The sequence below is a fragment of the Dermacentor variabilis genome, chromosome 4 (genome assembly GCF_050947875.1).
Source record: "Dermacentor variabilis isolate Ectoservices chromosome 4, ASM5094787v1, whole genome shotgun sequence".
Taxonomy (NCBI): Eukaryota; Metazoa; Arthropoda; class Arachnida; order Ixodida; family Ixodidae; genus Dermacentor; species Dermacentor variabilis.
In genome coordinates, this window is record NC_134571.1 from 37402085 (window position 1) to 37426313 (window position 24229).

Below are 24229 nucleotides of genomic sequence, written 5' to 3' on the forward strand. Positions count from 1 at the left end.
TTGCAACAGCTTTTTTACAGTGAAGGTTTTAGGAAAGAAGCCTTACAAAATTGTGTAAATCCTACACACTGTGGGAATCAGTGTTACGCAAAGCATTTGCAGTGACACACCTGCCAACTTGAAAATTTGTAAAAATCATGCAGACAAGGGGAAAGGCGGAAGGATGGCAGGCATTTTCAAGAACTTTGCACGTAGCACACACTTCTGTAGCATACCTGCTAACTTTATTAATAATGATTTAACTTCAGATGCAGCACACAAGTAGTGGAAAACTCGCCATCGTCATCAGCGGTAGCCATGCAGAAACGACAGGAATGCTCGACACATTTTCATTATAGCATTAGGCACCAGACATAACAGCACGTTATCTGCACGCCTTCAGGACTGCATGGTTGCCATCCACGATCTCGGCGATGACGATCCTGCCATAAATGCAAAGCTAGTCTTGTGAAAGGTCGCTGAAAGCTAAGAAATGAGATTGATTAGCAACTGCAAATGGCATTCAGAATGAGGAGCCACTGTACCATCTTTTGCAAAGGTGGCAGCAGTGAACAAAGGTCATCCTACACACTAGTTTTGGTTGGCAAGGCAGTTTGTCAGCTTTCTAAGTGTCGTGCGACCGCTGCGTATAGATATGCATTGATTTGGTATGAAACCACAAGTTTAGTCGCCGACACAGGACGATTCAGCTCCGATTAGGCCTAACAAGCTGGACATTATGGCCATGACAAATTTGCCGCCAGCCAATATGCTAATGGGCCGCAAGCCGTAGTGGAAACCATGTCACAAATATATTCCTACAGGTGCCTCATCAGTGATTACTTGGGAGATCACACGTAAGGGTAACGGGTTAGACTGACCATCGTTGAAGCAGCATTTTGGTCCATAGGCAACCAGCCGGCAGCTACCGCAAGCACGTGTGCCATGTTCATCTGTTTGTTTAAGCATGCTAGGCAGAAAGCTCTGAACTGCGTGAATCTGTGTGCATGAACACGGAACACACATATGCAATACAATCTGTGTGCCATTTCAGTGACTAATAGGCCTGATCTCCACACGTCTTCATGCTTTTTATACTTGCTGTTTTTGTTGTTCCCTCTGACTGTGTCGTGTTAATCATTTTGATTGGTACCGTGGACCTGGCCGAACCTTGTGCTATAAACAGAGTCTCCAATGTGGGAATGCTATGCACGTCAAGGCACACCATAGCCAAATGCCTCACCAAATATTCGAAAAACCAAATGTTCGGAAAATCAAATGGCAGATATTCAATTCAGGAATCAAATTCCTCAAACATTCAATATTCAATTTGAAATCAAATATTTAAGCATTTGCACACACACACCCCTACCAACTAGGTTTCTGTTGCTCTACAGACATACTATGCCATCTAGAGGGTACAGTATCAGGAGGCGAGATCTGCTGACAGTTACCTACAAAATGAAGAACTGAAGCAGCGAGTGCTTCAGATTAATAAAACTAAATTTTTAGAACCTTTGCAATGTTTATATTAAGCCAGGAGATCTGGAGTTCTCGGCAACACTGCACACTTGTAGCCAGCAAGACGTTACACAAACCTGGGCAAGATCAGCATCGGCCTGTTTGCGGTGCCTCCAAAAAGCTGCATTGGCTTTGCTATTTGCTTGAGCCAGGCCATCACCATACAGCAAGAGGCGTCCAAGGCAGGCCACGGTCACCAGGATATTTAGGAACCAACCCAAGAGAGACATTGGGGAAACACCAAGCCAAGAGCTTCCTGGAAGCCGAAGCACAAGCACAGTTGGTACCTCACGAGGGACAAACAACAACACTTACTGATAAAATATGCCCCACATATACAATCAGTGTGTTCATTTCTCTGATTGATACAATCAAATGGAAATCATTACACCACAAACGGAATTGCGAAATACTTAATATCCTAGTATTTAATAATGAAGTTGTCAAAATAAAGGTTTATTCGCTCTCTCGAATATCAGTACATCATGACACCACAATTTTATCTCCAAAGCTAATTCAACACTCAAGGGCTCTCTTACCAAGACCACAGCTACAAACAAACAGCGACTCACTCTGTTGGCTAATGTTGCAGGGCTGTGTTTAAATCGCATGCGAGTGGCATAGATCCAGCGCACTGGGATAAATTAGAGGGACACTAAAGAGGAACACTGACTCAGTTTAGATTGACAAAGTATTATTGAAGAATTCTACTTTCATTAATTTTGCAGTAACAAGTTTATTACTAGAAGAAAGAATGACAGTCAAAGTTTCATTTTTGAATTTCAAGCCGAAACTCCACAGCCGGTGCACCAATGTGACATTAGATTGCAATTATTCTCTTGCTTTTCATCTGTAGTCGTTCAGTAAAAGTTCTTGAAACTTGCGAAACTTTGGCAATTTTAGAGTACAATGTAATCTAGGTTACTAATAAAGCCTAACTAGGCCCCAGCCGACGTCATCATGGCAAGCTGGTGCAGGAATATTCAAGGCCCAACATCGCCACCCATGTTTCGTTCTTGCATCTTTTCTGGCTTACCAAGAGTCTTCTCGCAGTAAGAGTGGCTTTTTGGTGTTGTGGAAGTGTAATTTACTAACACAGCTCAAATAATTTTTCTCTTTAGAGCCCCTTTAAGATGCACAGAAGAGCTTTATTGCACCCCGATACCCAGCCAGCAGTCACGGTCCGGAAAGTCCAGAAATAAAGTTTTAATTTAAAAGGCCACGCTCATGACATAGACACGAAGCAGTCTCTTGGCTCTGGTATGCGAGAAAGGAACGAATGGCATTTGCAGATGCTAGTCAAGGCAGGAGAATTGTCTGCGTTGGCAATGAAGCTTGCCTCCTGGCAGCATGACAACCTGAATTTCCAACATCCCCTACCATCTATAATAAATTATGGGCCAATTCGAAAAGTTATTGCGGTGAAATGCTCCCTAGATGGCACCATACAACTTTCAGTACATAGCCAATATTTGTAATGTGGCCTGGTGAAGGGCCTTTTAAAGGAGTGCTTACCACTATCACCTTCTGCAGACAGAATAGTCCGGCCCGCAGCGTGCGAAGAGGCCAACGTGTAGGTGTCACCCGGCCGGCCTGCCAGTAGCCATCCAAAGGGATTCAGAGCGAAGAAGGCAAACGTAAAGATGCACAGGGACATGCGAGAGGTGTGCATCATGGCACCCCGCAGAGGGCTCGGGAACTTTGTCTCTGAGGGGCTCTGCGGTGGCGAGGGGGGCTCCGAGCTGCTCGTGTCCTCCATTGCATGATCGGGCGAGCTCATGTCTGACGAAGGAGGAGTGAGTGCCGCTGCCTCCTGGCTCACTTCGGCCATGAGGCCCTTCTGGTCCAGCAGCACGTCAGCCACTGTGAGGAGGACACGTCACAACCTCAGCAAAAGTACACAACTCAATCAACACGACATTACTACTATTAATGTATATAATCATCCAGATATCTTTCAATAGGCCCCGTCCTGCATCAACTAAGTCCATCCTATGCCTGAAAACTTCCTTCCCAGGCACACATTCTGTTACTCAAGTAGGTCACCGTTTATCCATCCTATGCATTACATAATTGGCCAGACTCCACTTAAATTTTCTTAGCCCTTTCATTACCGCTAAAAATGTGCCAATTTTCGGTGCATTTATGTTTCAATGCTTTCAATGTTTCACAGCAGCACTTGCACAGGGGGGGGGGGGGGGGGGCTCAAAATGCATGAGATTAGACTGCTAGTAAAGCTTCAGTCGAAGGTTGGTCTTAAATCGAGTGCGTGCTTTTGTGCGAATGAAAACCCCTACACAAGTGCAACTGCGTGTAATCGTTTGTATGTACGCTCTCAAAACATTCATGGGTAAAACAAACCACAGTGGGAAAAATAAAGTTGCACTTGATATTAGTTTGACACAATTATCAAACTAGCATGCGCTCACTGAGCAGCCATCGTGGTTTGGGACGTCAGATCGGAAAAATGGACAACCTGAGAGAAGCTCCTGTGTCTTCACTGCTGCTGTCCTTTCATTTAAAAATCAAGCTGCTGACTCAACCAAAGCACAAACTTGGCGTCATTTTATCGAGGAAATGCTAGGAGTACTGGAGGCCAGCTTCAATGACATCTCTAAACGAATTTTATTTTTCCAGACTCTCCAATTAGCCAAAAATGATCAAATCTGACAAATAGCTAAAGTTCAGTCATTTCAGGCGATGCATGACGTTGCTAGTATAATTCCAATGGAAATGTTTAACAGCGTGCAGAAAAAGTTTTGCTCAAATTGATGGACTTCTATGGGTGCAATAACAAGACTTAATCTCAACTAGTAAACTACTTACATACACATATTTTCTTTTCCATATAGCACACACACAGCAGTTTACAAAAGATCTAACGGCTTTGCATTTGAATTTAGTGCCTGCAAATATGTTAACTAAAGAGAAATTCAACTTGTTCCACATCAGAAACACCCGGTACGCAAATAACTAAAGAACGGCCATTGCAAGACAAAAGGCCTCATAATATCGGCATTTCACTGTCATTTGAAAGTGAAGTAAAATGAAACGAGGACTAAATGAGTCGGAAGTTCAATAACTGCACTTCCTTGTCTTGTCCACATTTCTCCAAAACAAAGTTGGTTCTCTGTACCAACCACACAGCAACAAATCCAGTATATGAAGCAAACATGTCAACTGAAGGCACTAGCTTTTCAACCCAACCCTCCTAACAAAATTGGAGCTCCTTTGTGTTGCAGTATCAGATTTCACAGCACCCAAAAAAGAAATGTCCGAATGAACTGAATGTCGAATTATGAAGGGTACCAAGAAAACAACAAACAAATACTACATCAACTCACTTTTATTTAGTGGATAAATCAGCAAATCATGTTTTCTATTTTGCACAAAAGCAGTGTGGAAGCTGCAATTCTCATCATCTCATGACTGATAAGTGCTCGCAGCGACCAATGCTTCGCAAATTCTTTCACATGCGTCTTTTTCTGAGAGACACTTTTCACTACCACACACACATGCCAATTATTATTATTATTATTATTTTTTTTTTTGCTACTGAGCTGGTTGCCAACAGATCGTCAATCCATTGCGATATCATCGTCAACAGCTTATTCCATGTTTGTGACACCGTGCAATCAGCCATTTCATCGAGTCAAAACTAAACTATTGTTTGCTGCAACTGCTGCGGACAAAACCGTGGCTGCTCTTGGTGTGTTCGTGGGCGGCAACCCTGCAGTTCTGAAGACATGCAGCTGATGCGCGCACTGAGTCAAAATTAAACTACTTCTTGCTGCAACTCCTGTGGATGAAACCTTGTTTGCAATCGATACAATCATGGATGGCGACTACACAATTATAAAGGCAAGCAGTCGATGCAGTGTTATGCATGGTGGTAAATGCAAGAATGAAGGCTGTAAAGCCACAAATAGGCACGAAGCATTCCAGTGCTCCTATAGTTTACGTACAAGTTATGCTGATTACTATGGCAATGTGAGATCCGCCACTTAGTTTACCCACTCGCCAAGCCTCAAGTCATCCAAATTAACCAGTGTGAAGCCAAATACAACCAAATTATTGAGAGTAACATTGCATTATGTTACGCATATGCCTACTGGGAGCCAAGGACGAGTTTGAATTACCTGATCTTCTAAGGGTAGAATTAATGAGATGTTACTGTAGTGTCAAGAACCCACTTGTATCATGGCATGTTCTGTAGCTGCCAAAAGATAGCCAACCACAGGATTTGCAAAAGGAAACAAGGAAGCCGAATCCTCGCAAATCTTGGACATATAGTCTTTAATTCAGTTTCAGCAAGCAGTAACTGCAAACTATTCAATGTATGTGTGCCCCTTACAGAGCAGAAATCCATATTTGTTATGAAGCCCATGCCCTGTAATTTTTCGACACAACCGTATAAACCCAGTGAAATGTACCCAAGGTTTACCTGGCAAGGAGCCACAAATATGAAACAGTGTTCCAGATCAGCCTGCAACACCCGATAAACTATAAACTAATACGACACCTAAAGCTGAATTATGCCTGAATGCATTTGCAGGATATAATTCCCGTTATACTCACCAGTTGCACCAGTCTGTTGGACAGCCATCTTCAGCACAAGGTTCTCCTGCTTTAGCTTGATGTTAGCATTCTGCAGGTAGCGCAAATAGTCTATGGCCTTCCTCAAAACAGCTGACTTGTTTAACTGCAATAAAGAATTAGAATTATTTCAGCAAGGCGTGGTTCGTGCACACAGGGAAAATCCAGTGCTCAATAAGAAGGTCACGCTGCAAGACTCACCTTGGCCTCGGGCCCGACTACCATGTTCTTCAGCTCGACAATCTTGTCATTGATGCTGCTTCGGTAACGGCGTTCAATTGCATTGTGGGCATTGCGTTTCTCTCCCTTGTTTGGAGGCTTAACTGTCACCACCCTGTCATGTGAGCAAAAGCAAAAATATGTGGAATGATGGCACCTTCCCTAGCTTTTTAGACATGCATATTCAGCAGTAAACGGCCTTGCTCTGTTCAAAGTGGGACATGCCAAGTGCAAATGCTGCGCTACGTTTTTATAGCACGATATAATGCGTGTCCATTCAGGTCTGTTCCCCTTCGCAGGTGGGGCTGATAGATTGATTGACTGAATTAATGCCTGAAGTAACACAGAAATCCAAGACGTGCCGCTACGGAGGGCCATTGATTAACCATCAGGGGTTCTTCAATGTCCTCCAAAAACTAAGCACACAAGTGTTCATGCACTCTGCCTGCACTGAGATTACAGTTGCCACAATGAGGAATCAAATCTGTGACCTCACACTCGGCAGCAAGACACCATAGCCACTAAGTTACTGCAGTAGGTGAATGCCCATTAATAGTGTGTTACAGCGTTTTTTCTGCCTTTCGTTAAATTTGACCTGCCAAGTAATTCAACCCATTTCATCGGTCTCGTCAAGATCGAATTAACGGAAGTTGACTGTCTCAGTGAGGCTTTACTGTACCAAAAGGAACTGCGCTTCATTTGAATGATAAACGGGAGCTTGTCATTTCAACTGTGGTAGATGCCAGCTGTGCGAGAGGTACCAAATCTGTGACAACACTGCAAAATTGTGACTTCGCGCAAAGGTGCCACCAGCGCTGAAGTTCAAACGCAAACTTCAAAAAGCGGACGGCATTTTTACTTTTACATCACACAGTTCCAAAAGTATAACATACAAGTACAGTTTAATGCAACATTTGCCCTTAGCATCAATTCTTCAAATGGCAATCCTTAATTTCTACTTCCTGCATAGTGGGTTGCATTTTTGTCTCTGTGTCGTTTTCAAGGTGCACCTGTTTAGAGATGCTACACCACCTACTAGCTCTGTTCCATTGCTCTACTGTGTTCAAAGATTACATGAAGGCCATGACATCCACCTGCTAAGCTTGTCAGCTTCCAAGACTAGAGGAATTCCTGCAGCAGAAGTGGCTGCCAAGAGGGGAGCTCCTTGGGGTGCTGCTGTGACCACAGGCGCTGGCGAGAGTGGCGTGTACGCGAGGATGCTGCCAGCTGCATTGGTGCCACAACTGTTATCCTTCACCAACTGCTGCAACAGCATCTGCTGCACCTGCATCATCAGAAGGAAATAATTGTAATGATACTTGTTGAACTTTCAAATAATGGTTTGGTCAACTTACTGAACTACAGTTACAATTTTTTTTAAATGTTGCTATCAACCAGCCACACATTTTCTTTGGTTAACCCTTTCAGACTCTGGCTTTTTCAGAGGTGACGTCCCCCCAGTGTCCGTTTTTTTTTTTTCTCGCACGACGGTTTATTTTCGTTTATGCAGAAGAAAAAAACAGAAAATGGCAAAGAAATAAATGTTCTATAAACGTACAACAGATGGCCGAAACACCCAAGGGTGGTGGCTTTGCCCTGGCACAATTATTTGAACGTAGAATCGACACACTAGCGGTGCGCACTGAGTCTGGGATGCACTCCTATCTGCAGATGCACGCACTGCATAACCACGCCCGCGAGTGGGCACGTTCTGCAACACACTTACAAAAGCCTAGAATGAGTGAGCAAACCTAGATGAGAAAACATATCGCTAGAAATATACAACATATACATGGTGGAACTACCTCAGAGCTCACCAACTTCATGGTACTGCACATATCCGAGTGGAGAGAGTGGAGAACATACAGGTACATCAGTGACATGGTGGGACAGAAATGCGGAAATGTACTAGTATGTCAGTGACACTGAAAAGGTCAATGCCCAATACTGTGTCAAGCTTATAGTGACATGTGTGCCCAACTTAAACTACACAGAGATGAGGAAGAAGTAAAATGTTTTTCACGCAAGCAAGGACAGATACCATGTTACCACCATGTAGTAACACGGTGTCTACAGTGCAACAATGTGACACGATGTGGTTAGATGTGATAGTGTTAAAGGCTAAGGCCAGTGGCGTAGCTAGGTCGTCTGGCACCCGGGGCCCTTAGCTCTTCTGTCAACCCCCTCCCCCCGGGTGTAGTCGAGGAAGGCGCGGATATCGACAATTTTCGGGTGTCTTCAGACGTATATGACACCCCCCCCCCCCCCCCTTACTGGCCCCGTGTGCCCGGGGCCCACGGCCCCCCGGCCCCCCCTGTTGCTACGCCACTGGCTAAGGCCTTTCGTAACACTGCTAGATATCTTGGTGCTCCACTTAATTTAGTTGCTATACTGTTTTGTTTCTTGTATGTTTGCTTACTACCTATATGCCTCAGGTTGTAAACAAAGTTTAGTTGAAAGCAAACACTTCCTGTATACCACACTTTCCATACCGTGCTTGTCCATTTATGTGCTGAAATGTATCATGTCGAGCAACACAGCCAAGCCTACAACTCGCTTAATCATAGTATCACTTGTACACACCACTGAGCCATCGACCTCTTAAAGTAAATGTGACTACTATAATCTTCAAATTAAGCTAAAACAACTACTTTGCTGTGCTATCAAATGTTTCTATATCTCTGATATGAGTTCGTAGTGAATGCAGCCAGTCACCTTCTGTGTGGGCAGCTGGGAGAGGCGGCTGATGCGCTGCTGCTGCTGTGTCTGCTGTTCCTTGAGTGCAGCCAGCAGCTCAGCAACTGAAGGCATAGGGGTTGGCTGCAGCGTGGCCACCCGCGGAGCTACAGCTTGGTGTGAGAATGGCCGCACCACTGTAACCTTCTGCGGCTGTTGTCTGGGGGCACTGACTGTCGAAGCAGCAGCAGGTGCAGCATTATTTGCCGCTGTCGCCGCTGGGATGCACACCTGGGCAGGGAAACGGTGCATGCCCAATCTGCCGCACCAAACTTCTGCAAGACAGGACTTTCAAAGCATTGCACACCATGGACCAATGCAGTTACCCACATACCAGGTCCCATCGGCAAGCTTTGCAAACATACCCAGTTTTGAAGGGAAACTAAAAAAGTGCCACTAAGTTTCCACTTGCAAATTGCTTCAAATATACGAGAAATAGTGCAGCTAAAGGAAGACAAGGAAGCAAATAAATATCATGGGAGAAGTACTGACTGCAACAGCCAACTGTGTTACAATAAAAGATCACTACCCTTTTGTAGTACCTGCCTCGCTGAAGCATGCGTACACAAGTGCAAGAGAAAAGTATCAGCATGTATGCATGCCTATGTCCATGTCATAAAGCTCACTTGTCATTTTGTAATGAAGCATAAAGCCTACTACAACCTTTTGCAGCAAATGGCCTCCTACTTTATGGATGCATTCTTAAAATACCGTCAAAATCACTTACTGCATGCTGCTGATGCAATGGTGCCCATTATATTACATTTGCATTTAAACAATTACACTGAGTACACCTTCTAATGAATTTTCGCTTAAAGCAGTGTTCTGCATTGTATTAAATTCTGTTAAATTTTCATGCTTTTGACAAGATTTATAGAAAACACTGACTAGCTTCGTGAGACAATTCATTGTCGTCCACCTCTTCCATTTAGCAGTACCTCAGGCAATTTACCAAATTGGCAGTTCTAAATTCTACAATTATTCCAGGTTTTCCTCAACTATGCACATTAAGATGGAAAACTGAGCCAGTTGGTATGCATTCATGTTTAAGTTCATGTAATGCTCACAGTCCTCACTAGTTTTAGGAAAATTCCCTGACAGTCTATGATACTGGAGTTTTAGACGGAGGATGAAATGGTAGTTTCTAGCATAAGCTAGCCCATAATTTTTAACAATTACTTTTAGTAGGCTGTAATCATTGCAGGATGCACTATGAGATTCGTGCGATTCATCTGTTTCATAATATTCCAAGCTACCAGCCAGGCTCACACTCACATAACTAGCAAAAGAAGCATCATTACAGATTACGTAGCTTCTGTTGAAAACATTGCTTCCTCCTGGCATACCACTAGCTGCACCATGACCCCTGTTATACTAATTTCCCTGATAAAAGCAGTTAGGGTGAAAATTTCTTGTTTTTCTCATGAATATTGCAGAACTGATAAAATCCCTGAAAATTTCATGTTTTCCCTCATGGGAGGCATTGTGCACTTACTTAACAATTAGCAATGTACAAGGTACATTCGATTTGCCTGTACCACCTGAACCAGTTCATGAGGTACTGCATTCTACCATTTGTTTCAGCAGGGCCGCAATGGCGCCCTCTGAAATATGCCGTTCGTTTCAAAAGGTGAAGGAACGGTGCAGGGCTGGTTGACAATTTTGCTTGACCTTCTCTACTGTCAGTGCCGGCTTGGTGTGGATGTCCAAGTGCAAGGCAACAATGCAGCAGATGACACAGTACACGTGCACAAGCACCATCAAAACCCCACTTAAGTGCGGCTGCCATGTCTATGCAAACGCAGGTGTATTCATGCCTCATAAGCTGATCATACCAGCAGTTCAGGATCTCACAAGTTTAAGCACTGCGTGCACATTAGTTGGGCAAAACATAATGCCTGCACCATGTCTGCACCTTGGAGTTCATTTCTGGTGTTATGCTGTGCCTGCAACATAAAAATTTAGAAGCAAAATTTCTGGAATTCTCATGAACCACCGTGAACTGGTTAACAATAGTGCAGGCAAATCGAACAGACCTACAGTGATTGGACAGAGTTTTCTGGTCACATTGGATAGCATAGAGTGAACTTTCATGACCTGCGAAAGCACTCAAAATTACACGCATACATTTTGCCATAAGGGAGCACATGAAATGACACTTTTGTGTCTAAACAACTCACTCGAGAAGAGTGCATGGAACAGTTTCATCCACGCAGTAACATGCAGCTCCACTGTTCCCTTGCTCATGAAAACCAACATTGTTTATCCAGCCTCACTACAGACGATGTAAAATTCTGGCAGAAAAAGCAAGTGCTGCATCAAAACATGGTGTCATATGAAACCCACTGCAAAACACTATGAAATTTGAGCACAAAGAAAGAAGAAGTGGATTAGCTGAAAGAGCCATTTACATAGAGCTCCCTTATTCAACACAATGGCTGGCAGCATCCAAACAAGCACACCTTCTGTGGTTGTACAACCAGCGTACGCTTGGGTGGTTCCTGGACAGGTGCTGCCACTTGGAGAATGGTGGCAGGCACCACTGGATCACCTGCTGCCAGGTATGAACTTGGGTTTGTCACAAGTCCATCGTTCAATGATGAATCCCCTTCAAAGAACTCGAGGTCCAAGTCCTCTTCTTTGATGCCCATAAGTGCTGGATCCTCTGGCAGCACAGGCAGGCCCAGGAGTTCATTGTCGAAAAGCTCCGAAGACCCAATAAGGGACTCGGGCATCAAGTTGAACATATCTAAACAAAAGCACAGAAGATATTGTGAAAAAAAGAAAAAGTGTTCAAGCTAGCCTACAAATGCACAGATATTACTTAAAAAGGGAAAGCCGAGAAACAAATGACATGCATCAAATTTCTTGCAACATTAAGGCCATTCAAACACAGCTCAGCCGAGTCTGCATTCTCAACTGGTCACTTATGGCGAAACTTTCGTTTAGGCATGACCCTGCAATGAGTATAGTGCCTTACTTTACTAGCAGGCATTCATTGAGCTCGCAAACTTCCTGTTGTCCCTTCTATACACGCAGTTGAGACCTAAGCAACGTAAAAATAATTAAGGGTCGTGTGCCAGGTAACCCGACTGGCATTTATTATGCAACCATGCCGACTGCTGCGTAGTGATGCCTTCCAAAGTGACCCATTGAGAACACAATTTGTAGCGTTTCCAGACATTTGAAATGCCACTCGTTCACCCAGATAAAATCCAAACTCGTTATGACAAGGACAAAGCGTACATGTGTCTAACGCAATACCATTTCAATTTTACAAGCTAAAATAACATGTTCTGAAAATTATATTTCATTTGCTTTATAATAAAGATGCACAGAGGACAATATTAAGTTTATTTCTCACGTCGCATTCAGTACGCAACGAGTACACATATATCGCCACTTTCCCGCCTTCTGTTGGCAGGACTTTTTTGGTGGGTCATGAAGGTTTCTCCATGCTTGACCGTCTCATCTTCGTAAATAACTTTTATTGTCATTCCAAGAGATCGTTCTCAAGTTAATGATACTTAACGAAACGAAAGCTCGGAAGAAAAACAATGATGCAATACGACGAGCATCGATAGAGCAACGCGAACTACTGAAACAGCGGTTAGCATAGCATCTAGCTAAAGAATAAGCAATACTCGCGTGGTAAACGGCGACCAAAAACGGCCTTCTGAAACCTGCGCTGCCGGCCACGAGCCAGACTACGAGCTCGCGCCCTGCAAGATGCCATGTCACACGGAGATTCTCAGTGTCAATGGTACGCACCATCGATATCTGAAGTGGACGTGGGGTCCATGACATCGTTTTCTTGAGGATCCCGCACTATGGAAGGATCACTTCAAAACAACACTTATTTAACAGGAAATTTTTAAAGGTCCATGCCAGTATTTTCCGTGAGTTGCTTGCGCACCCGACATGAGACCACGAGATCTTGGCCAATCGGAAAACACGCCACCGATCGGGTGATCACTAACGTCACCTGTTTGCCCCACAGCGCCGTGCAACGACTCTTTTTAAACCAAGTTATTTTTAAATGTAGAAGTAGAACAATAATATTTAAAAGCAATTAATACAAAGTGTATATAAATACACAATTTCTAAAACAAAATAATTACGTTCTGTTTTTATGATTAAATGTTACTTTAAGAAATATCTTGCGACAGCTTTAGAGATCGTCACCGCTGGATGAAGCTGGCAATCTCGGAAGCTATTTTTTCTCTTTTTCTCGTGGTGCAAACTAATGCAAATTGTTTGAGGGTGCAAGCTTTAACGTTCGCGTGTTTACCCGCGTAGTGCACCATAATATTTTCGCACGTGCCGCAAACATGACCTTAAGTTGGTTTCCGGCTGATGAGCCGGTACCATCATGGCCTGTATACTGTTTAGTTCCTGTGTGTGCAGTGGTTATCAGTGGCATTAGAGAGAGCGAGAAAGTCAGGGTGTGCGCGTGTGTGTGTGAGAGAGAGAGGGGGGAGCACGTCACTGTGTATACTGAATGTAATTATCGCAAATATACGAATTAAATAAACGAATAAATAGGGAGGTATATATTGTTCATATGCAAACAGCTTTGGGTGCCCAAAGGGTGATTTGTGCGCCCGAGACATCACGCCCTGCACTTGCGCCATATTGTACAGCTTTAAAGTTCTTTCGTGTACTTCTTTTCGCACCCCCCGCGAATTGCTTCCCCTAACTCTGGGTACGCAAAATCTAAAAAATTCGAATGACGTAGGCTTCTCCTCACACGCTCTCGCATTGTCGAGAAGCAACGTACGCAGGCAAATAGCTACCTGTTCAAAATTGGTTGGTCTAAAATTAAATAGACAGCAATGGGGCAAGTTGCTCACTTTGTTTGCTTTGATTACAAAATTTAGAAAATAAAATAAAAAAGGCGGTGGAACTCATTTCACGATGACTGCAGTCGACGGTAATGCATATAATGGTAATGGTGATGGTAATGGTAAAGCCAATATCTAACGAGTGGATCCCACGCGACCTTCTAAGCTTCCAAAGCCGTGCGGATTCTGCGACCCGTTAGCGACTTCTCGATCGTCACTGCCTCAGCTCTTTCACCTAGATGGTTCCACCCTCATTTTAACAAGAAAGGAGCACCTCCGGCGCCGTACACATGCTCTCATACTACCTGTGCGGTAAACCTCCCCCGCGGTCTTACCCGTGCAGAAGAGGTTGCACTTCGGTGGATCCGGGTCGGGGTTGCCCTCACTCCTGCCGTGACTCGGAAGTGACCGCATTTTCGCCAGTTATATTCTCGGCCTGGGTGTCCAGTCTGCAAGCCGCGAAATGCCGAATCCGACATCCACCACCTGCTGTGTGTTTGCCCTGCATTGAAACCGACGAGGATACGGCACCTCGCAGCAGCGGGTCTTTCACGCATAATGCTATCGATTACACTGCGCGGACGCAGGGACCACATTATCGATCCCTCTTGGACTTAATTAGATCCGCAACTTTCTTTTTTTCATTCATTTAGTCATCCTTATTTACCCCCGTCCCATACCCCTATATGCCCTGAGGCATTTAACCTCGCATAAAAATAAATTATGAGTTTAGCATTGAATCAATACAGCGACCACGACGTATTGCCACCACCGAAACGAGACATGTACGAAACGTGACTCACCCCCCCCCCCCCCCTATTCCTTTTTCACGCTTTCCTAAGACCGCTCGGTGCGATATCTAGCGCCGCCGCCGCGAAGCCTGAGCGTGACCTCCGAAATTCTTGGCGCACCGGCGCGCGAGAACACTCACAAACGCTGTATGGTGGCTGGAGGCATAAACGGGTCATGCGGCAACCGAGGTAACTCCTCTCTCGCGCTTCTTTGTGGCACGCTGCACCGACAAGAGTGACACTGCTGAGAAGTCCACGCGTGGCCTCCAAGACGAGAAGTGTAGCGCACCGTTGCATGTGAACGCTGTGAATCGTTCCCTCGCTTGTCGTATACTGAGTGGCACATACTGCAGTGAACCAAATCGGCGAGAGGCTCATTGAAAAACGGCACATATCCAGTGTATTCTGGGCGTGGCCTGTTAAACCGTCGGCTTGCTCTCCTTGAGGAACCCTAAGACCTTGGTCAGATTCCGCTGAGCATTGGAGAAATTTGAGATATTTTTCGTCATTTCGTCGCTAAGAATCCCTGGCTCCGGACAGGCCGCCATTGGAATCTGAACCTGGCAACGTTTAACGTTAGAACGCTATCTAGCGAGGCGAGTCTAGCAGTGTTATTGGAGGAATTAGAGGGTAGTAAATGGGATATAATAGGGCTCAGTGAGGTTAGGAGGACAAAAGAAGCATATACAGTGCTAAAAAGCGGGCACGTCCTATGCTACCGGGGCTTAGCGGAGAGACGAGAACTAGGAGTCGGATTCCTGATTAACAAGGATATAGCTGGTAACATCCAGGAATTCTATAGCATTAACGAGAGAGTGGCAGGTCTTGTTGTAAAAAAATTAATAAGAGGTAAAAATTCAAGGTCGTACAGGTCTACTTCCCTACATCCAGTCATGATGACCAGGAAGTCCAAAGCTTCAATGAGGACGTGGAATCGGCGATGGGTAAAGTCAAAACAAAATACACTGTACTGATGGGCGACTTCAATGCCAAGGTAGGCAAGGAGCAAGCTGGAGACAAGTCAGTGGGAAAATATGGCATAGGCTCTAGGAATAGCAGGGGAGAATTATTAGTAGAGTTTGCAGAACAGAATAATATGTGGATAATGAATACCTTCTTCCGCAAGCGGGATAGTCGAAAATGGACGTGGAGGAGCCCGAATGGCGAGACTAGAAATGAAATAGACTTCATACTCTGCGCTAACCCTGGCATCATACAAGATGTGGACGTGCACGGCAAGGTGCGCTGCAGTGACCATAGGATGGTAAGAACTCGAATTAGCCTAGACTTGAGCAGGGAACGGAACAAAGTGGTACACAAGAAGCCTAATCAATGAGTTAACGGTAAGAGGGAAACTAGAGGAATTCCGGATCAAGCTAAAGAACAGGTATTCGGCTTTAACTCAACAAGAGGTGCTTAGTGTTGAAGCAATGAACGACAATATGGCGGGCATCATTAAGGAGTGTGCAATAGAAGTCGCTGGTAACTCCGTTAGACAGGATACCAGTAAGCTATCGCAGGAGACGAAAGATCTGATCAAGAAACGCCAATGTATGAAAGCCTCTAACCCTACAGCTAGAATAGAACTGGCAGAACTTTCCAAGTTAATCAACAAGCGTAAGACAGCTGACATAAGGAACTATAATATGGATAGAATTGAACATGCTCTCAGGAATGGAGGAAGCCTAAAAGCAGTGAAGAAGAAGCTAGGAATAGGCAAAATCAGATGTATGCGTTAAAAGACAAAGCCGGCAATATCATTACTAATATGGACTAGATAGTTCAAGTGGCTGAGGAGTTCTATAGAGATTTATACAGTACCAGTGGCACCCACGAAGATACTGTGAGAGAGAATAGACTAGAGGAACTTGAAATCCCACAAGTAACGCCGGAAGAAGTAAAGAACGCCTTGGGAGCTATGCAAAGGGGGAAGGCAGCTGGGGGGATCAGGTAACAGCAGATTTCTTGAACGATGGTGGGCACATTGTTCTAGAAAAACTGACCACCCTGTATACACAATGCCTAATGACCTCGAGCGTACCGGAATCTTAGAAGAACGCTAACATAATCCTAATCCATACGAAAGGGGACGCCAAAGACTTGAAAAATTACAGACCGATCAGCTTACTGTCCGTTGCCTTTAAAGTATTTACTAAGGTAATCGCCAATACAATCAGGAACACCTTAGACTTCTGTCAACCAAAGGACCAGGCAGGATTCCGTAAAGGCTACTCAACAAGAGACCATATTCACACTATTAATCAGGTGATAGAGAAATGTGCGGAATATAACCGACCCTTATATATAGCTTTCACTGATTATGAAAAAGCGTTTGATTCAGTCAAAACCTCAGCAGTCATGGAGGCATTACGGAATCAGGGGGTAGACGAGCCATATGTAAATATACTGAAAGATACCTATAGCGGCTCCACATCCAACGTAGTCCTCCATAAAGAAAGCAACAAAATCCCAATAAAGAAAGGCGTCAGGCAGGGAGATGCGATCTCTCCAATGCTATTCACAACGTGTTTACAGGAGGTATTCAGAGACCTGGATTGGGAAGAATTAGGGATAAGAGTTAATGGAGAATACCTTTGTAACTTGCGATTCGCTGATGATATTGCCTTGCTTAGTAACTCAGGGGACCAATTGCAATGCATGCTCACTGACCTGGAGAGGCAAAGCAGACGAGTGGGTCTAAAGATTAATCTGCCGAAAGCTAAAATAATGTGTAACAGTCCCGGAAGAGAACAGCTGTTTACGATAGGTGGCGAGGCACTGGACGTGGTAAGGGAATACACCTACTTAGGGCAGGTAGTGACCGCGGATCCGGATCATGGGACTGAAATAATCAGAAGAATAGGAATGGGCTGGGGTGCGCTTGACAGGCATTCTCAGATTATGAACAGCAGGTTGGCATTATCCCTAAAGAGAAAAGTACACAACAGCTGTGTCTTACCAGTGCTCACGTACGGGGGAGAAACCTGGAGGCTTACGAAAAGGTTCTACTTAAATTGAGGACGACGCAATGGGCTTTGGAAAGAAGAATGATGGGTGTAACGTTAAGGGATAAGAAAAGAGCAGATTGGGTAAGGGAAGAAACGCGAGTAAATGACATCATAGTTGAAATCAAGAAAAAGAAATGGGTATGGGCAGGACATTTAATGCGGAGGGAAGATAACCGATAGTCATTAAGGGTTACGGACTGGATACCAAGGGAAGGGAAGCGTATCAGGGGGCTGCAGAAAGTTAGGTGGGCGGATGAGATTAAGAAGTTTGCAGGGACAACATGGCCACAATTAGTACATGACCGGGGTAGTTGGAGAAGTATGGGAGAGGCCTTTGCCCTGCAGTGGGCGTAACCAGGCTGATGATGATGAATATTTCGTCATTGTAGAGTGCCACATTCCCAGTGGCACATACGTAGTTAACGAAGTTGGCGTCAAAGGTGTTCGTTCATGAGTGGCACACACTCACTGGCACATACCTGGCGACCCAAGTAAAATCAAAGACCAGTACATTGAAGACCAGCACAGACCGAGCGGCACGTACGCAGTGCTCCGATCGGCGTCAGTTTCCTCGAACAGCGGTGCCTACCCAGTCCCGCTTCTGCAATGACCCATGTCGGCGGGAAATTCGTGTCGGTTGAAGACCGACACGTATTACACATCGCCGCATATTCAGTGACCCAAGACGGTCCGACGGTCGATTTCGAACTCTGTTCCTTCGGCACAGCGGCCTGATGCGCTACCCATTCGACCACGGGCTACCCAGTCACCCACGTAGGCGGGAAAACGGTTAGATACAAACAAACATAGATAGATATCCCCAGGAAAGTGCCTAAAGTGCCCTAATAATTAATGCCAACGGATTAATAGTATGAAGACCACTGATAACGGTCACGCAAGTAAAAGGTAATAAGCAATAGTAATAAGTAATGAGGCAATAATTAAAATTCATATTCAACGAGTGTTCAAATCACCTTTCGCGTTTCGCTAGGAGCTTACTCCAATTTTCCTACTCAAATACACATAGAACGCTGATATGAGCGTATTATGAGCGGTGGTGGTTGTGGTGATTATGATGATGATACAAAAGCGTGTAAACATAGCAGCGTGTGTGTACTGTGTTTCTTGGTGTTTTCTTCTTCTTTCTCCTTTTTTACTTGAGCTTTTGCGATTTCGCGAATTTACGATTTGCGAATTTGCGATTTTGTTATAGAGGGCTCTAACGTAGCTTACCTTCCTATTTTTATACATTAAAAAAATAACTATAAATGGTTGTGCTCTGGTCCAGTTATAACTATGTTCTGTGTATACCATAGCCATAGTTTAAGTATGCCCAAAGTATGCATTTCGGGGTCCTCCTGTGAAAAACTCGTAGAGAAAAATTCGTTACAAAATGCAAACCACTTGGTAAGGAAACTTCGCATGTTATAAGCGTAAGTGGCCCTTAATACAAACAGTACGTCAGCGAATATAAAAGGAGAAAAAAATCGCCTCCCAAGCACTCCGTACAGATGGTTAACCAGCGAAGCTGAAACGTGCACTAATCGCTTGACACATTCGCTCTCGGATTCTAGGCATAGGGCACCTGGGTTTTTTCGACAAGTGCGCATTGACGTCAGCAATGACGAACATTGGGCATGCTCCGCCTTGACCGGCGAATCCCCCATTGAAACCGCCAGTGATATCATCGGCCAAGACACGACAGAAATCAGATTCAGTGAACCGATGGACATTGAGTAATTATGTCGTGATGTATGTACAATTGTACATACTCCAACAATGTGAAATTGCGCATAATCATCTCTAACAATGCAATGGCATGTAAATATTTCATATTCACAACTTCAGGTCTACGTTGCGCTTCAGAATGCCACTTCAGAAGAACACTCACGGTCCACAGTCCGTGAATGCCCTTTTACAGCAGTGCTTCGCGTTGCGTAGGGCTAAACTGAAGTGTTGGCTACTTTTTTTTTCGCTTTGCCTCAGTCATGCTCCTTATGGATACAATCGCTACCAAAGGCGGTACCCACTGCTCTAGTCACGCGGCTGCTATACTTATAACCCCAGCGGAAGTGCAACATGCTTTATCACTTTTTTGTGGTCGCCAAGTCAATCGCAGAGTAGAGTTGTCTGAACCCCTTTCGGGAGCGCTGCTGTCGCGCACGTAGCGCGCGTGGGCACTTGCTAACTTCGCATCCGTGTTCAAGTTTTACGCCACAACTTCCAAAGACGGAAAAAAGATAAAAAAAAATCAATGTAGCCAGCTAGAAATTGACGATAATGATGTTCTCGAATACGATACCCAATTTTAACATAAAGGCTTACGTAATTATACAAGTATTTATTTATATCACTGATAAAAGAACACAAATCTCCAGTTTACGTAAGGTGACTACTGACAAGACACCGTTGGCCTCATCCTCCTATTTCATAACACCTTCTTTAATATAGCTTAACTCGCGTTAGCTGAGACATACTGTGTATGAGAAATGTATATGAAAAGAAAAAGGCCGTTAAAGCGGGCTTTTTTACATAAAAGCTTTAAATGCGGAGAAGCCAGCCTTCAGCGTTCACGACTAAGGGAGTTTTGCGGGCAAGCATAAACCTCATTTCAGATTCGTCTCTGCTCGGCGCGCTTTGGCCAGACCTGGCTGACCCTTACGCCTTTAAACCCCCTGCACGACCAAAATCGTCTCCTGTATCACATGCAAGCTGTCGACTGCAAGCGTTGTGAGGCTCCCGCACCATCTGAAAGAATAGAAAATGACGACGATAGTTGTGGACCACTCAATCACCGGTTCATTAAGAGGGCTCAGGCCTTCTGTTATTTAGGAATGGTTGTTCAGAGGCGGTCATCCGTCTACTAAGCGCGAAACACGCCAATTGCGTCACTACCGTGCCTACGGCGTCACAGTGTTACTGGCCAAGGAGCATTCCTATAGCCGCGAGCCAACGACCGACTGCGTTCACGGTGTTGCTACGCGTCATCGAAGGCCTGCACACGGTGCCATAATCCACAGAGACTGTTTTAAACGCGCTGTTTTAAGATTGAGAGATGATAGATAGATATAATTTATTGACAGGAAAAACAGAGAGCTCGACCTGAGCTAGTTCGCTCTAGTCTACTCTGAACTGGGAAGAGGGAAGGGGAGTGAAAGTACTGAGATGAGTGATGATGGTAAGAGAAGTGGTGAGTGCTGATGTATATTAGACAGTGGCCCTACTAAAGCCGCTAGTCTAGCTTGGTGTCCTGTAGAAATTTCAACAGCGCTTTAGTTACCCGCATTGAAGTTGCAGTGTGACTGACCGAGGATATCGTCCTCCGACAGTGGTTGCCTGCCAAAACTCACTAGGAAACTTTCCAGCGTCCTTCAATTCACCGTTGAAAATGAAATAGTGCAATAGCTGTACGAAAAGAAACCTAACTGTTTGATGTGTGAAGCTAGAAAAGGACTGCACATTTAAATGACACAAGTTTGAGCGTGCGTGCGTACCTGCTGCGCAGGGCGGACCAACCTGAGCGTTCCAAACGCTCGGCACGGATGTTCACGCGCCGGCTGACTGAGGACTCAAGGGTATCGGCATTTTAGCACTTTACATGAACAGTGCAAATGTCTTGTTTGTTTGGTGAGGAGGTTGCCAGGGAGTGTGTGTGTGTGTGTGTGTGTGTGTGTGTGTGTGTGTGTGTGTGTGTGTGTGTGTGTGTGTGTGTGTGTGTGTGTGTGTGTGTGTGTGTGTGTGTGTGTGTGTGTGTGTGTGTGTGTGTGTGTGTGTGTGTGTGTGTGTGTGTGTGTGTGTGTGTGTGTGTGTGTGTGTGTGTGTGTGTGTGTGTGTGTGTGTGTGTGATATAGATAGATAGATAGATAGATAGATAGATAGATAGATAGATAGATAGATAGATAGATAGATAGATAGATAGATAGATAGATAGATAGATAGATAGATAGATAGATAGATAGATAGATAGATAGATAGATAGATAGATAGATAGATAGATAGATAGATAGATTTTGTATGCACGGTTTGCCACTGACGAGTGCCCAAACGAAGGCGACTTTCTCTTCTCCCGCGATCCTTCCATGTATGCACGCTGCCACGAGCGAAGAGTAGCACGCTGTTATTCACACCTTTCGGCACGGCGTTGGCTTTACACGCATTCTCTCTCTCCTCTTTCCACTGTTATACCTCCCCTCTGGGCTGTTCCGCATGAGTACAAAGGTAAGCGCTGCAGCTTGCGCAATATATTTTTCGGGGCCTCACGCAAAATTACAGCCGTCCAGAGGGCGTTGTGCTGACAGCAGGAAGTTCTACAGGGCATTGTGTCGACGCTCAAGGAGTTCTCGTTGGAAAGATCTCATAGACACCTCTATGTGAACTTTACATATTCTCAACCACCACCCGACGCAGCGTGCAATACAGCTGCTGCCTTGCACGTCGCGACAGGGGGGGGGGGGGGGGTAGGAGGGGGGGAGGTAGGAGCAGCAGCAGGAAAAGTCAAAGGTAGAGGCAAAGAAAGCTTCGCTTTAATATGTGCAGGTATTTTTCGTGAAAAAGTCACAGAAGTTGCCTGTAGAGCTTATCATTCGTAATTAACCGTTCGTAGTCTGCGGGTTGGTCTGTCCGCATCCCGGTCCTCTCTAAGCACTTCTTTTTCTATTCGGGCCTTTCTCCAGGAACAAAAGTTGTGTTGTTGTCTTTTAGATGTGGCTCTAGGTACTCCATTTCATCGTCGTTGTCTTCTAGCTGTCACCGACAGGTGAAAACAAGTATGGATCCTTCAGACGCTGTCACCTTAACTCTGACTATAACAATCCAGGCCTATTTCTTCCCTCTGCAATGAGAGTAACAAGTAAACAGCAGCTGCTACGGCAAGAGCGTTCCGATTCTGCATGTAACACAAGCTTAGAGCTGACAACCAACATATATTGTTACGCGACTACAAACAAAGACACACAGAAACACTATATATATATATATATATATATATATATATATATATATATATATATATATATATATATATATATATATATATATATATATATATATATATATATATATATATATATATATATATATATATATATATATGTATGTATGTTCGAATCGAATTACATATAAGCATGTACACCTATGTTCCCGACACATAGATCGTGGCGTGCTGCGGGTAGTGCGTACATCGAAGAGAAACGTGTTCGGATGAGTTTAAAAGCTCGAGCATCTTATAAGTGGCCGATAATATTGCAATACCGACTGGGGCTTTTATAATGCAATATATTGTCAAAAGGTGCGCTTTCCATTACTGTCATCCTTTCCGCCTTGCGCCAGTTTGGTTTCGTTTCTCCGGCCCTCCAGTACGCCAAGGAAGAGAAAGAGCGAAGAAACTGATTAGGAAATGCTGGTTTAGGTGGACGCGGTATCTGAATCCTATGACGGCAGGTTTTGTTTACAAACTAGGAGACAATAACTGGTGAAGACACAGCCACAAGCGCAAACTTTCGAATGAATTTTATTGGAAGGTAGGGTGAATTGTATGTTCAGGGATGCGTGGTATATATAACCTACATCCAGTTAGCAACTACAAAAGCAAATTTTTTTCTCTCGGTGCGAGGTGCGCCGAGAAAGATAGGCACACAAAAAATGAAAGTCAGTTTCACCCAACGCGACGTGCCGAGAAAAGCCAGTTATAGCCGCAGCCCTTGTAAGAAATAAATTAAAAATTGCTTCCGGAGCTGTGCCTATCTAGATGTACTGAGAACAGTTTCAAATATTGTTTCATTTTCTTAACAATTTATGACGATAATGATGATGATGATTATGATGATGGTCCCAATTTTAAGGTACGTATATACATATATATATATATATATATATATATATATATATATATATATATATATATATATATATATATATATATATATATATATATATATATATATATATATATATATATATATATATATATATATATATATATATATATATATATATATATATATATATTTGCAATGGAAAGCTTACCGGTCAGAGTATTTAATCATGAAGTGTTAACGCTGAACGCGCCGTGGAACATTTTTTATCATAACTTTTAGAACTTTTAGTTTTCCACGTTACCACTGTACGATCGGACGCTCGGGCCAGAAAGCTCTCCGTTGCACTAAAAAGCTTTCCGTTGGTTGTTTATTCCTCTTAAAATAAAAAAAAAGGGGGGGGGGGGTCCGCATAAAAAGAAAGACCTGGTATATGCGCTGGGAGGCCTGCGCTGTGTATGAATTCGAGAAGGATTATGTGGTATCTGTTGTCAAGTTCTCAGTGATCATAAGTGACCGTGGCACTGTAGCGGCCTTAGCGCTCTGAGAACCTGGACGCGTCTAATCCTTTCTCCTGTTGGATTAAAACCTGCGTGTGGTCGGTTAAGAATCGGGTAGCTTTTATTCAATTTTGTTGTTTCTGTTTCTTACTAACCTTCTGTTATTTAGGCTTAATCAGATTTATTTTCAGTGATCCTTCTCAGGCTGCAGCACTGTTCGAT

At 44.1% G+C, this 24229-nt stretch overlaps 1 protein-coding gene across 1 annotated transcript in view; it reads right to left on the reverse strand.

The window, feature by feature from the left end:
* The window catches only part of SREBP (Sterol regulatory element binding protein), a 31711-nt gene extending 18699 nt beyond the window's left edge, over nucleotides 1-13012 (reverse strand). Inside the window, exons 1-8 of the mRNA XM_075688666.1 lie at nucleotides 12823-13012; nucleotides 11514-11800; nucleotides 9031-9282; nucleotides 7410-7600; nucleotides 6298-6430; nucleotides 6079-6202; nucleotides 3016-3363; nucleotides 1578-1756 (exon numbers count right to left, since the gene is read on the reverse strand). Coding sequence (XP_075544781.1) covers nucleotides 1578-1756; nucleotides 3016-3363; nucleotides 6079-6202; nucleotides 6298-6430; nucleotides 7410-7600; nucleotides 9031-9282; nucleotides 11514-11800; nucleotides 12823-12853 — 1545 coding nt within the window. The 5' untranslated portion in view covers nucleotides 12854-13012. The remainder of the gene's footprint in view (nucleotides 1-1577; nucleotides 1757-3015; nucleotides 3364-6078; nucleotides 6203-6297; nucleotides 6431-7409; nucleotides 7601-9030; nucleotides 9283-11513; nucleotides 11801-12822) is intronic.
* Between the last annotated feature and the right edge of the window lie 11217 nt (nucleotides 13013-24229).